Here is a 15,902-nt window from a genome sequence, read left to right as displayed (position 1 = left end):
GTTTTGGAGCCATCCCTTCTGGAAAAGCTGGGGCAGAGAAATACAGGAACACAGTGCTTGGGAGAATATCTAGGGAATTACCTGCACCCTAAATGCAGCCTAAAAGTATAGGCTCTGTCAGCACAAGCTCTGGGCCATTTGCAGGTCTCAAGTGCCCTACAGAGCATTACCGAGAGAGAAATACTTATTTGGTTTAACCAGAATAGAAACAAAACTGGAAATTACTTGATTGGTGTGCAGCAATTTTACTCAGGCATCCCAGGTATCTTCACACAAAGCTCCCTCAGTGTTGACAAAACACCAAGGTATTTCTCAGTAACCTGCATAGCAAACAGCCACCTGATTGACCCAGTGCAACCCCAATGTAGCTTTGCTAATTCCACTGTGCTGACTTTAGAGCTGAATCTGTCCCCTGGTTGCTACACTGCTCCCCTTCACACAGCTAATGTGTGTGACTAAAACTCTGCTCAGCTCCAGATGGCCAAACGTGAAAGAAATTGAAAAACAGAGATTGCCAAATCTCTGCTGAAATATATATATATATATTCTTCTGTATATATATATATATATATGCAGAAGAAATATATTTTTTTTCTTCTGTAGATATATATATATATATATATATATATACACAGAAGAAATCAAAGAGGGATCATGAATTCAGCATCAGAAAACATAATGCAGTGTGCTGTCCTCTGTTTTGTAGCTCAAAGTATTTACCTTGTAAAAGGTAATGAAAAGGTGCAAAGGTCATGGAAACCTGCAATAAATCCCTGCTTCTGACTACTGAACAGCATCTCAGCTCTCTTCATCCTGCTGACAGTGTTGATGTCCTCCAAGACAAAAATCCACCATGCTCTAGATTAGGAGTAAGACCTCCCTGCCCCTACTGACACACAAGCAATTCCAAAGATGTATTAAACCTGAATTACAACTACATTCAGGTACTCCATGTTCTTTAAAGAAGGTAAGGCATGACTGCAAAATGAACTATTCACATCACAAAAAAGGGGCTGCCTGTGGTTTAGTCAACTGGATAAAAGCATCTCTACACAATCTGGGGAGTTCCTCATGTTTTTAGCAGTTTTCCAGTATGCCAGGATGGCAAGAGAATTCATTGGAGATACTCAGTTCAGCACACTGTTTAGCCTGGAGAGAGTAAAGGAGAGAGACAGTGGAAGGGACAGCAATATTTTGATTAATATACAGAAATGGAACTCATTAAGAGTAGGATCAATTTTAAAGTTCTATACAACTTCTCTTCACTAACCTACATCTGACATCAGTCATAACACTCCAGAAACAGCTTAAAGTAATTTTCACACCTTCCTTCTAGGACATCATGTCCTAGATCAGATAAAGTAGATTCTATATGAAATACAGATTTTACCTAGACTACCTAGTAATTGCCAGGATGAATGATTCCCCAAAGATCACAATACACACTATCATTCTTTCAAATAGGGAAATGTTCAGCTTCACGTAGCTTATGAATCACTGTATACAATTAACATTATTTTAAACACTCCAAAGTATAACTACCTTCATTATCAGCTGAATTTTGTAATAACTATATATTCTTGAGGCTTTCTGTTCTGCTCATACATATAACAAATGTGGAAACCCCCCTTGTTTTGAAGTATACAATACAGGGGTTCAGACTAAACACTCCTGAATAAAACTGTATGTCCCTTAGCACAGAACCCTGAGCAGTAACAGGGTGCTGGGTTTGGCTGGGGTAAAGTTCATTTCTTTGTGGCATCTAGTAGGAGACTAAGCTTTGGATTTGGTGTAGATGCAGAGTTGATCACAGAGAGATGTTTCCACTACTGCAGAGCAGTGCTTGCATGGAGTCAAGGCCTTTTCTGCTCCCCACCCTGCCCACAGCCAGCAGCCTGGGGGTGCACAAGGAGCTGGGAGGGGACACGGCCAGGGCAGCTGACCCAGCACAGGGACAGGCCAGCCCATGCAGCATCATGTTCAGTGTAGAAAACTGAGGGAAGAAGAAGGCAGGGGCACATGTTTGGAGTGGTGGTGGGATGCCTTCCCCAAGTCACCATTGTGCATGAGGGAACCCTGCTTCCCTGGGGATGGCTGAACGCCTGCCTGCCCAGGGGAAGCACTGAATAATTCCTTGATTTGCTTCACTTGTGTGTGTGGATTTTGCTTTCTCTATTAAACTGTCTTTATCTCAGCCCACGAGTTTTCTCACTTTCACTCTTCCGACTCTCTCCCCATCCCACTTGGAAGGCAGTCAGTGAGTGGCTGAGTGGGGATGAGCTGCTGGCTGGGGTTAAACCACAGCAATTACAAACTGCTAATGGTGAAATGGCCTTAAAAAGGCTGTGTGCCTCATCCTGCCTCCAGGCAACTGTCCCTGCAACCAGTCCTATGCTCAACATCTTCCTCTGCTTCATACCACACCAAAAATATGACCAATTCTTCTCTCTGACTGGCACAAATCTGGAATTATTCTGTTGGCCTCCAGTTATTCCAGATTTACACAACCAAAGAGAATACAGCTTGTCTTCCAAGAGCTCCACTACCAAAAATTACTTTTTGCCAAGATATTCTTTGCCCATAAAATAAGCATTACAGTTTCTAAACAGTCATTCAGACAATAAACAGATCAGAAATAAAAGACATGCTGATTATTTCTTGTAACTCTCAAGAAAGATTGCTGTGTCTGCCTCACCCTCTGATACTGCAGAATATGCTCAAGTGTAAGCACAGTACTGCTGGTCATTTTCAGAATGGGAAAATAACCATTTTAGAAAGGCTTTTAACTTCCTGTTCCTAGAGGAAATTGAATTTGATTCTAAATATTTGTGGTCCAAAGACCAACTCTTAAGAATAGAATGTTACAAAACCCATAAATACTGGTGATAAATAATGTTGGACAGAATGAAAAGCTGAATTGAAGATTTCCTACTAGATTATTTTGCATTACAGAAATGAAGGAGGGTGGGGCAGAAAATTCAACTTAATAGAGTCCAAAAACTATTTCAGTCCATGATGAGTATTGTTTCTGGAATTCAATCTGGGAATGAAACATCGATTTATGTTTTACTAAGGGCTCTTCACTTTAAAGAAATTCTGAGTAGGCACAGTAACATGAACTATAAATGCAGAAATGCTCCCCCATCATGGTGTCAAAACATTATTTTTTATCCTAGAATTTGGAAAAATCTCAGACAAACAACATTTGTTGCCTGAAATCAGAAAATGAGAACACACAAAGTAAACTGAGCTTTCCAGCCAGCATGAAGGAAGACAGATTCTGCCTAAAACTGTCAAATTTGGAACTGTTAGTAACATTACTGGTGTTTAGGCAGCAGCAGTGATTCCTGTGGACTTTATCTTCTCTTCCTGCTATTTTTCCTGTCTCCCCAATTTCATTTACATGAAGTGTATTCTGTAAACAGAAGAACTACTGTTACACTCATGGAAACACTTTTGATCAGTTTTGCCTGCAGGTGTGGATGCCTCTGGACAAGTCAGAAATCAAAAGTACAACGGGTAATTAACCCATTCCCAGTGAGTTAACACAGGACTTCTGTTGGCATATTTTCCAGTTTCTTTACATGCCCCAGCTGATGGGGTTTCCTCATTGCCCTAGGAAAACTCCTAATACTTCTGTCTGAAACAGCAACTTGCAGTGCAATGAAAGCATTAGTAGAAAAAAATATAAGTATGTATTCAAGGAAAGCAGCAGATCTTCCTGTTAAGTAGACCGTGTAACTCAGGAGGATAGAAACACACCAGGGCTGGAGCTGTCGAGTCTCACTTGAGATTAGCCCTTTACTAGGAAACATGGCACCTAACTTAGTTTTGTATTTTTCCTCCCAAAATTCATATGCTTGCACACGTGTTCCCCACTCCCTTTCCAGGCCCTATGCTTGTGTGATACTGCTAGAGAAGCATAACTTCATAAACCTAATTGCTTAAAAATAGGAGCTGGCAGAGCACCAGCTCCTAGATCAGTCTGTGAAGCGTTCAGAGGTTTTAGGCAGCAGAGTTTTTCCTCAGGCTATTACATTCCAATACTTCCCTCCACTCCTTCCAGAAAATCACAGAAATATTTGCAGCAATTCTATGGACAGTTGCTCCAGCACACACTCCCCTTGACAGACTGCTAGGCTACTTTGGGGGCCCAAAAAATAAATAAATAAAAACAAAAAGCTTCTTGACACCAGAGCACTTAAAACTCCTTTCTGTAACTCTCTAAATGTTCATTATTCCCACTTCTTTTACTCTTTTTTAGATTCAGGGCCATTCTGTCTCTGTCAGTTCTGCTTCTGTAACAACTTGAAGAAGGATTTCCATATGCACTCTCTTGTCTCTGTTTTAAATGTGTTTATTTTGCTCACCATTCTCAGGTGAGCTCTTCCACTCTCCGCAGCTTCTGAGAGCTCCTTCATCCACTACTCTCATGGCTTCTCAGTCTCCAGAGGAAAGAGTAGGAAGTAAACTTAGTAAGGGTAGAAGGCTGAATCTTGACCTGCTTCCTTGGAAAACTGAGTCATAATCTAATAGCAACATACAGATCTCACTGGGTCTGTAAATTTGGAGGAAATGTTCAGCTATGGAAGCTGAGTATCACAGAAAAAACATTTCATGTAACTCCACTAATCTTTCAGGAAAAGAAATTGTGAGCATGAACTAATCCCTTCCCCTTTCAAATGGCTGCACAGGTGGTTCCAGTTTCTTTAGCTGCCCTCCACACAGACATCCAATGTATCTGTGTGTACACATCCACATCCTTGCACATGCACACAGCCACCAAGGAGATCTCTGCTGGGGTCACCCCTTCCCTGCACTTCCAGCCACTGGACCCGTTAGTTCTGGCTGGCTGCTCCTGACCTCCCCTCTCCCAGCCATTGCCTTGGGCAGCAGCACCAACAACCTTTACTAAAAATACCTCCTGAGCATCATAAATAGCAAGATGGTAGGATTCTTAGTACCCCTTCAGGCACGTAGCCTTTTTGCTTTTGATAAATATGGAGTGGCAACAATGGACAGAGAATAAAATGCATCTTACAGTACTGGGCTGCTTGGCCTGTGCCTTGCAGAAAGGAAAAACGAGGACTCCCGATATCCACAAATGCTGTCAGCAGAGGACAAGAGAAAGAGGGGAATATTGCTATTGCAAGAAGTCACAAAGTCTCCCAAACATAAATTTTGAACATTTTTAATTCAATAGGATTTATTGGCCAAACCACAAGACCAGTGTTCCCAAAGAAAACCTTAGATCTGCAGAGTACCTGCGTCAAGCAGGGAGCCGTCAGCAGGAAAACTCAAAGGAAGGGAAAGGTTGGCTCTTGCCCTGCTGAACTTTTGTACCACCACAAGCTGTACAGAACAAGCCAAATGCACAGTGCCAGGCCAGCCTGGCAGAGGAGAGAGCAAGATACAGCCCTTTCATGCCATTTGACTCGGAAGCACTTAGGCAAACACTACATGGACCTCTCTACACCCCTGCTGCACAGATTTGAAAAACCCCTGCACTACCTAAGGACTGAGGTCATGCTGTCTGGAAATAAAAAATACGTTAAAGAACCTAAAATCAATTGCCATTTAAGTTTAAGTTTTTAGCCGTTTTCCTTATTGAATCTATTGGAGTAGAAATCCAAAAGTTCCCTACGAAGTCCAGTAGTCTGCAAGCTTTGTTGACACCTATAATTCCAAATATTCAAAAATGCTGACATACAATAAAAAATGCTATATGGATGTTTTGGTTTTTTACATTCTTCTATAAGTTTTATAATAATAAAGGTAGAAAATGTTCCTCTGTCCAGCTGCAGCTCTAAAGCAAGAGCATCGCAAGTGCTGTTTCCTGCATATGCATGTAGGAAAATATTTACTATGTTGCAAGCATGAAAACAAATACAGAATCACTGTGGCTACTATGATACAGTCACAGACACTGGCAATTTAAAATATTTAAGTAGTATTTTCAGAAAGATAGCAATTAAGACAATGGTAGCAGAATTTTGTTGCAAATTAATCAAATCATACATGAACACAACTGGTTAACCAGACCCTTTTCCTTTGAAACATAAGACTCCAAATGTGCACTGCACATCTAAGTACACAAAACATTTTTGTTATTCATCCCAAATATCAAAACATCTGGCAACAGAAAATAGGAAAAAGTATTTATAGTCATTTTTGGACAGAGATTACTTCAGGTCAAGTCCAAAAGCATCCTTAAGCTGCAATCATCAAAATCTTTTATCAGTGATTTTGGATTTAGCTAGTGTTACTAAGAGAGAAATATAACATAGGCTTTTTATAGCAGCTGCCAATTCAACAGTGATCAAAGTTTTATTATTCTTCCTTAGATCAAAGTCTGGACCGAATAAGTTTGGGATTATCTCCGGCTCGTAAAGTAGAATAAACAGTTCTGGATAACCACATTATTATATAACAATACAGGCTTCTTGCAATAAGTTTTGTTCTTATTTACATTTGCCACAAGTTTTTAATGGATTGGACTATCATTTAATTTTTTTATTGGCTTATGAGGACAACAAAAGAGAAATTTATACAGCAGCAGCAGAAGGCCATAGAAAAATTCAAATGGTGTCTTGTGCATCTACATTCATATGCAGAAGACATTAATGAGAAGAGGTGAAACAATGATTAGGAAAGTAAGACTGGGCATACTTCCAGTGACAGGTAATAGGTTTTACATCTCTGCTTATTATAAACCACTCAAGACATCTGGAGATCTCCTCTTGCAGGATAGAGGCATTCACACCTATCACACACCTTGGCAGCCTGTCCACACCTGTCCACACCCTTCCAACCAGGATAAGGACCTTCCTAAGTAGAGAAAATCAGGATACTCACATTGTGTTGGCTTTCATTAGCAGGCATAACATATTGCTACATGGACAATACTCAGCACAATTCTTTTACATCTAAACTTAATTGTAAAGGTGCTTAGATTTGAGTTTCACTCAGGTGTGCTTTCAGTTAAGAAGAATAATGTTTTTCTCCTTTGGTTTTCATTCTGAGAGTACCATTGATTTCCACACTGTCTGTTGACCACAGGCTCAACAGTATTCCTGTTCCACTGAACAAGGTGTTTACTGCTTTCTTCAGTGACACAGCAAGTCCTAAATTCATCTCTTCTTTCACACCCTAATTCTATGAAATTCATTCATTTTTCACAGTCCTTCTGGAAGTCAGCTCTCCCACAAATGTTGATTAAGAGAAGTAGCATCCCAGGAGACCAGAGAAAGCCATTACTTTGGCATAAACTATTTTACATGCTCTGTAAGCAGGTCCAAGTGTTAGAGCTGGAACATCTTTTTCAGACCTGTTGTTATTACAGGCTCTTAGCTTTGTTTCTTTATCATTAACTAGGTTTCAGCTCTTATATAACCTGGTTGTCTCCCAGACTTTCTAATGCCAAAAATAAACTGAAAGCTTTCATCACGAGTTAAAAGGAAACTGTAATTTGAACAGCAGTTTTGCTGACTTCTCTGTTGATCAAAGATGCCTCATACGAGCCTGATGCAATAGAAACAAAATCAGATTTATAATAACAGTAATTAAAGCAGAATCCTTTCATTGAGTGAAATCTCACAGTCCTTACTTGTATAAGACTTATACTGGAGGAATAGATAAAATGAGAGCCCATTTATTAACTTGAGGTATCAGTTACAGCAAAGGGACAGACCATCTTATCATGTCCTTCCTATAGAGCCCTCTGTGCTAAGACCACCCCTCTGACTGACCTCCAAAAGGATAATTTCTTAGTGCCATGGCAATGAGTTACCAGGAGAAAAGTCTGTGAGAAACAGAAAAAAACATTGTTGGCTTCATCAATGAACAGTAACACGTACTGCAGTCCTCAGCATGCTCCAAAGAGAGCTAAGCACAGGTCTAAAGGCCTCAGTGAGTCTGAACCTCACAATTTGCTGGCTGGCATGTACTGGTTTTCTTGTACCACCCTCTCAGATGAAACTGCAAATACACCACAGGGGATAAAAGCACCTCTTGCCTCACCTTTGAGAACACCATCTTCTCAATGTTCCTCATTTCATGCTTCTCTTCAGAGTGCCCTCAATCACAGCTGCACAGAGCAGGAATCTCTCCTGTGGACTTCTCCCTGCAATCCTAACAGCACAGCAGGAAAACACCAGGAACCTCCTCTCAAAACACTCTGGCTCATCACACTTTTTTCACTGACCAATTTTTTTTACAATGGTAAGACCAGACCTTCCTTCCACTTCAAAATGGGGCAGTCAGAGGAGCAGAGTAATAGTTTTCAACAAACATGAGTGCATACCATCTTTTCTATCCATGAAGAAGTAACTCCAAGGATGTGTAAGTTGGCCACAACAAGCTTTGCAGCAGCACAGAAGCCAACACAGGCTGCAGAACCCACACAAGAATTTGGGCAGGTAGTCAAAGGTAGCTCCTATTCAGGTCTCACTAAAGCTCTGCACTTTAACTCAAATATGTACACATTAACAGCAGGAACTGCACTGTGGATGTGGCTGCATTTCATCAGTTACATGCAGCAAAATGACTCACCAAAGCCCTAATTCTGGATTAAATTCTGGATTGCAAATAGAAAAAGAAGGAGGTAAAAACCCCACCACCTGTATGTACCTTGCTAAAGCCTGCCTGGCCCAACCTTGTTTACAAACTAAGAATTTCTCTCCACATGTGGGATTCTTACTTGGGTGTGAGCTCCTGAAAATTTATTTCCTTCTGAAAACATGGCATAAGTGTTTAAAAAAATGCATGTCTCTCAGTTTTTCTCTGCTATTGCTGCATGATATTTAGGAGTTTTCTTTAGGTTTTAATGAATAACAACACTTAATTCTAAAGATACTTTTGCCTAAACAGGATGCAGTAAAAAAATTTAAGGCTACTTGCTGGTATCAGAGCTCACAAGCAAAAGTCTGCTTTCCACAGTGTGATTCTGCCTTAGCACTGCAAAACTAAGAAATACTACACTAGTCACATGAACTAACCATGTGTGGTTTTCATCTTCAATTACTAACAGATTAGATTAAAAAAATAATTTGAAATAGTCTATTCAAACCTATTAAAAGGAAAAATAGAAATCCCCAAAAGATTGTTTTCAGAGACTGTGAAACACATGAGGTTCTGGTGGTGTTCCTCACTAAAAGCAATTTTGCTGCTTTTCCTTCCATAAACTGATGCTTATTTTCCTTCTTTGCAATTCCTTTCAAAACCATGCATCTAAAATAGACTCTGCCTCATTGTCCCAGTTTCCTCTTGTTGTTGCCATTAGTCTATGCAACTTTTTCCATGCATTCAGGACTAATTTTCTTTAATCCCAAAGGTTAAACAGCACAGATTAAGCTTTGTTGAGAGGAAAAAAAAAGATGGGACAAAGCATCAAACCTTGAAAAGGACCAGCTTAAAAGAGATACTGCTGTTTAAATCAGACACTTCTGTAAAATATATATTCTTCTTTCCCTCTGAAATAAAAGCTCTGCCAGGCCTAAAGATTCGGGTGCAGCTACTGGTTCTCATGTACAGACACGTACTGCTTTCAGTGATTTAATGATCCAGGTGCTGATTCTGAGCTACTTAAGGCATTAAATTGAGGTTCAAACCCTAAAATGAGTAGTGAAAAAAGCATAAATCATTATATGTATTTAGAAGAAATAAATAGAAGGTACATACAGGATTAAATAACAGAATGAAGTCAGTACAGAAGAAATTTGGGGCAAAAGCTGCAGAGAGAAAAGCTCTCAGAGCCAGATCCAAATCCTGCCCTGCATAGGTATTCTGAGAGGGAAACAGCTGTGCAGGCATGACTGCACACCCAGCCTGCCTCAGGTAGTGCTGCAGAGCCCCAGACCCTGCCAAGAACGCATTCCTTCGGGCCATGGAGCCTTGTAGCAAGGAAAATGGGGAAAATCACTAGGACTGGAAACATGGAAACTATAATACTTAACTACTATAAACATGCTAAAATTCTCAACTTCTAAAACGAAGGAAATGTCCAGCCAGCTCACACTGCCCCACTCCCAAGTCACTCAGTGTGACAGTGTTTGTAATAGCCATGAAATAGTCACATCATGAATTAGGGACATCATGACATGCCTGAAAGAAATACCACTGACAACAAGTAGAAAAACACAGCACTAGATTTCACAAAAGGATACAGCAGCCACCCCCTAAGTGGCTAGCTCCTTTAGATAAGAGCAATTTTACCCTGAAAATCACAGACTGTAATAAAACATTGACCAGACGCTCCCAGCAGCAAGTTTTTAAATCCCTCAGCATAGACTTCAGTCAAAACCTTTGCTGCCAGCAATAGCAGCCTCATCTACAGCTATCTGAGGAGAATGAGAAGACTTGGAAAAGAAATATAAAGACTGTTAATGGTAGGAAATCAATATTTAGTATGTAAATTCCTCATTGAAAAATTGATGATTTTCACACAAAAGTTCCCAGCTGTGAGATAGATCAACCAAGAAATGTGCAATGTCCAGGAAGAAAGAACTGCTACCAGAGCACAACATAATGAGTTGAAATTTATAATCTGCTGTTAGAACTCTACTATCAACTTGTGTAAAAACACAATGAGGAGCTTGAAAAGGGGCCCAGAAGGCAGAAATTCCCCTGTTCTGACTTGACCTTCAGACTTAGGGAAAAGAAAAAAAAATGTCCAGGACTTGTCTCACCTGATGACAAAAACACTCTCTCGCTACTGTCATGATGATTTATTTTTCTGAAATGAGAAGTGTTGATCTACATTTGATAAAAAATCATATAAGAAAAGACAAGGATTGTAGCATGAAATATATTCTTAAGCTAAACAACTCTACTACTTTGACTATTGAGCAGGCAAAAAACTGCACCTTCCTTCTCTACAATAATACCCACATTAGCAGCATCAGGGTGGCACACTACAACTTGTTAATAATGGGCAGCAATAATATTTCTTCAACACTAGCTCCTGTCAAAATTCAGTGACTTTTTCACAAACAAACCCACACCAGTCTTGATAAACCTCCTATTTCACACGTCTTCATTTTCCTGAAGCAGTTACTACTGGACTAAATACAGTTCATGCTAATCATGTCAACATTTAGGAAAAAATTAGCAAAGATCTTTGTATTTGATCACACCAAACACTCCCATTTGTGTCTGTTTGCTCTAGCATAACTGAAGATTATAATAGTTAAAAATAGCCATTTTTCCATTAACTTAGACCTTCATGATAACAAGTAGCTTTGACAGTTTTTAAGCAGTGTGAGATAACATGCACAAGTAGGTCACAGTTATACTTGGCTTTAGAAAAATGTCTTTCATCCAGGGAATTTACAGCTCTTTGCAAACAAGCCCTTAGGTAAGCAACAATCTATAAGGCTTACTCCAACACCCAAATTCACTCATGTATGAGTCCTAACAGCAACTACTTAACAACAGCTGAAAGTAGAATATTAAGCCTTTTGCAAACTGCAAAACTAAAAAGCCTGACTGACGTCAATGGCAGCTCTCCACTGATCCCAACAGGCTGTAGAGCAGGACATCAAAGTGCCCTGGGAAGAACTCCAACTTGACAGGGAAGGGAAAAGTGATTTTTCAAAGTTTGTTTCAGCTCCTACTTCAGTCACAAGATTTCCAAAATCATTACTTGTTCAAGCTTCTGGGAATACTCGTCTGTGCTGCTTCATCTGGCATTTGGTCAACACATCTGCTAAAGACATACTATTTCCTTTCCACAAGGAAAGTGGTGGAAGAATGTTAGAGACCTTTCATTTACATAAAAACTGGAGGTGAGAGACAGGTGTGAAGGACTGCAACAACAAGGTCTGTGAAGAGTGGAAGGAAAAAGGAAAGTTTCAGAAAATTCATCTTAAGGCACAGGTAAGACATCAGTCCTCATAGCATCCCCTCTGAAAAACTTAGTTACCTTTATTTCCATTGTACAAGTAGGGAAGCATAAAACTCTCTAATCTAGAGTTTTATTTAAGGCAAAACTACATGCATTTGTGTATTGATTTATAGTATGCCATAATTTCAGTGACTATATGGGTATTTTTGGTTAAATAACAACAGGGAACTAGAGCAGGAGAGTTAAAAGGAATGGTCCAAAAGTCGAGAGGTACTGTTGGATTTCAGGAGTTTCTTTTGTCATCTGTTGCAGTCAGTTCACTACACCATGCTGCCTCCTGGAGCAAAAGAGATGAATAGAGAGCTGCACAGATTGAACACCGATAATACTGTGATGTTTTTTACTTTCCCTTGAATATCCTCTGCAGTTCAGTAAGAAAAATGTCATGGGTGAATGTTTAACCTTTTTGCTATGCTAGTTATGCTCACTATATAATCAACAAGCAGACAGCTCCAAGTGCTTAATGCATTCAGAATAATAATGATCACCTTTGGACATCTAACACCACATAAAATATTAACAATCAATATTCGCTGAGCTTGCAGACCATAATGATACAGTGGCTTTAATAAGACTGCATATGCATGAGGTAATCTGCCTTCATGAAGCACAGGGTCTCTATCTGGCATTTGAACAAAGCTCTAACCCCTTAAACACTCCTTACTTGTGCTACATTCTCATGAGTAACCTCATGAAGTCACACCACTTAAATGTGTAAAAGTTTCTATTTTGACTTTTAACAGCAGTAGTGTTTAAAATTATTAATAATGACAATAGTCTATAATGTTTTACAAACAAACAGCCTTTGGTCAGCACTGAATAAATCTATTTATTTGACCAGACTCATGTGTTTTTCACAAAAATCTACTTGTTAAACTTTAAAAGGATATATTGATGGAAATTAGTATTTTCATCAGTTTCACAAATCTTATTCACTCCTTCCCTAAAGTCTTATGGATTGTCTTTCTCTCTCTCTCTATCTCTCTCCAATTAATTACTCTGAAAAAACTAGATGGCACGAGAGGGACTGAGAAAGAATTCACTTTCCTTCTCCAGGCAGCTCTCCAGCAGAATTAAGCAGACATCAAACATCACGTGTTGTGCAGATGAATGGGAAAGAGGGACAGTGGGGGAAGGAAAGGGAAATATGGCCAGTGGAAATGTTGTCTGGCTTCCCATTCTGTACGGTTCAGTTTTTGTGAGTCATCTGCAATGATGAAATTGCAAAGATTTTATGTCACTTTTTCAAATCCGGGTACCCCTTCAATAACAAGAAATCTGCTCCAGGTTATAAAGCTTTGCTGGGTGCTCCCCAGGAGTACTAATGCATCCTTAGCACAGCACTGATGCTCATATACTTAGTGTTCTTCCAGAAATGGATTCTTTGGAGACCAATGTAGTCCATTTCTCCCTAAAGCAAGAAATCTACTGTTCCATGAAGAATTATGCCACTCTAACACCATTTATTATTTATATCTAAAATGGGTGTGATGCTTTAGGAGTATGGTCATAGCCACAAAATGCCGACAACCTTTTAGGAGTCACACGATGTCTTCAATGTGTGTGAAGCTCCTTTGGATGTCAACGAGAATTCAAGCAGATGAAAGAGCTGGTCCATGCTGAGCAGTATTCAATACATGAAGATGCAGAGAGATCAAAGGATGAACAAATAAGAGGCATCCTTACGTTCAGGGGTTTGTTAATTTCTAATATATAATTTTTATATAGTATTTTTCAAAAGTCAGAAATAGCCAGGGAGTGATTTTACTTGTCCGTATTGTGCAGATAATTGTCTGTCTTCAGGAGATGCTTACAAGCATTTCTGCTTTGTTATGACAGCATTCAGAGAAAACTTTATGTCTCCAGTCCTTTAATTTGTACTAACTACAATAAAAACCCTAAAGCGTCGTTCTTTGTGCCACACCTGTGCCAGTTTTGCATATTGGAAGCAGAACTTTGGGATAAGATGAGATCTGCAATCAATAAGGCTGATCAGTTCATCTCCAGCCCAGAACGAGCAAACACATAGCCAGAGTTTACACACAAATGCATGCAAAAGACAAAGGCTATTCAAGTTTAGGCCATAATTTTTAAAATGCAAATCTGAAGGAAAATTCAAAACGTTCATTTCAAGCCAGACGCAAATGTCCATCAGAGGTACAAACCGACGATTGGGTTTACCACCACACCCTACCGGGAGCACTTGCGTTACCAATGACAGGACAAGCCGGATGCCTCACTGCGCTCATCAGACACCCAGTTCCAACCCGCTACCGCTCCTTGAGCGGCAACACCCGCCGAGGTCTGACCCTACGCCCACCCTCAACACCATGTTCCTTTCTCTGCATGCATCCATACGTTCCCACCGTCACTTAACGCGTACCGAGCCGCCGCACTTCCCCGTGCCCCTACAGCTTCCCCAGGGCGCCGGGGAAGGCGGAACGGGATCCCCCGCCCCGGCAGGTGCGGCGGGTGCCCGGCCCCAGAGGATGCTCTGCGGCGTCCATCCCCGCTGCCGGAGCCCCCGGCACGGCCCAGCTGCAGAACGGTGTCGGGAAGGTGACGGCCGGCGGGGGGTCATCCCCTGGCCTCCCCCTGCCCCGAAATCGCCGGCGCACCCCCGGGCTGCGGGCACCGCAGCGCGGCCGGGCGGCAAGGTCAGCGCGGCTGGCCCGCGGGGACTCGAGCGCGGCGCTGCCCCGGCGCGGCGGAGAACCCACCTCTGGCAGACATGGCTCAGGCTCGGGCTCGGCAGCCGCGGAACTGCTGCTGCTGCTGCTGCTGCTGCTGCTGCTGCTGCTGCTGCGGCGCTGGCGGTGGCGGTGGCGGTGGCGGTGGCAGCAGCGCACGGCCCGCACCGCCCTGCGCCCTCCGCGCCGCGGCGGCCGATGCGGGGGGCGGCGGCCGATGCTGGGCCGGGCCGGGGCGGGCGGGTCCGCGCCCCCACCGCGCTCCCTCCCTGCCCTGCCCTGCTCTGCCTTGCTCTGCTCTGCTCTGCCCTGCCCTGCCCTGCCCGCCGCGCTGCGGAGCGGAGCCGGGGCGGCCCTGCGGGGCGGCAGCGCGGCTGTGTGCGCGGTGTGTGCGGGGCGTGTGTGTGTGCGGGTCCGGGTGTGCGTGTGCGGAGCGGCTGCGGGGCGGGGCAGCGCCGGCCGAGCCACCGCGGCCGCAGCCGCTCCCGGGCGCGGGGACTGCGCGGGGACTGCGCGGCCAGGGGCGCACGGCGGCTGCGGGCGCGGTGCCGCAGAGGGCGACAGTCGGGGACAGGCGCGCCGCCGGCAAAAGCCACGAACGCCAAGGAAAGCAGCGCGGCAGAGCTCCGGCTCCTTGGAGTGCTGGATAGGCGTGTCTGCTCCCGGAGTCACTGACAGAGCCGTGCGACAGCAGCTCGGCTCGTTCGGGACCCGCCGCTGAACTCTGTGGCACAACTTGAGCTTCACGCACCGAACAGCAAAGATAAACTTGCGTAACTGTATGTAAATTGTATATAAGCACAAAATTTCTAGCAATGTTGTCTACAAAGCAATCTTGGCGTTAACACACGGAAAAGAGCACTCAGCTACTTCCTGGCACCTTAATAAAAGTACCAAGCGATCAAATGCAATGCACCAGGAAAACAAGATCAGTATCTGGTGGACACCTTTACCCATGGCAGCCCAGCCTCCAGCCTAGTGAATCCAAATATTCCCATGCCACACTAAAAAGAAAACCCCTACACCACCAGATTATTAGATGGTGGCATGAGTTAAGCAAATCAACAATCTAGTCTGTCAGGAATGACAAGCTAGAGGGCCACATGAGAATAGTGCAGTTAAAACATTAGAGCAGACTTTTATCAATTTCAGAATGGGCAACTATGAACTAAAAAACAGAAAGCCCAATCTGTGATGTTCAGCAAGGAGCCAACTGAAATGCAAACTGAATGACAAGAGACACTGAATCACACTCCTCCACTCTGATCTACCATGCACTGTACATCTTCATACTAGCAAAAAGCCTGCAC

General features: G+C 42.4%; 1 protein-coding gene across 5 annotated transcripts in view; it reads right to left on the bottom strand.

Moving 5' to 3' along the window:
• The window catches only part of ABLIM1 (actin binding LIM protein 1), a 186,331-nt gene extending 171,512 nt beyond the window's left edge, over positions 1-14,819 (bottom strand). For all 5 annotated transcript variants that reach the window (XM_086899330.1, XM_086899334.1, XM_086899338.1 and 2 more), the window contains exon 1: positions 14,623-14,819. In XM_086899330.1, the coding sequence (XP_086755456.1) occupies positions 14,623-14,635 (13 nt within the window). In that variant the 5' untranslated portion in view covers positions 14,636-14,819. The remainder of the gene's footprint in view (positions 1-14,622) is intronic.
• Positions 14,820-15,902: the final 1,083 nt, after the last annotated feature.

This window comes from Cyanistes caeruleus, chromosome 8, assembly GCF_971803275.1.
Source record: "Cyanistes caeruleus chromosome 8, bCyaCae1.hap1.1, whole genome shotgun sequence".
NCBI lineage: Eukaryota > Metazoa > Chordata > Aves > Passeriformes > Paridae > Cyanistes > Cyanistes caeruleus.
The sequence above is the reverse complement of the archived record's forward strand: the minus strand, read 5'-3'. Positions and strand labels throughout refer to the sequence as shown.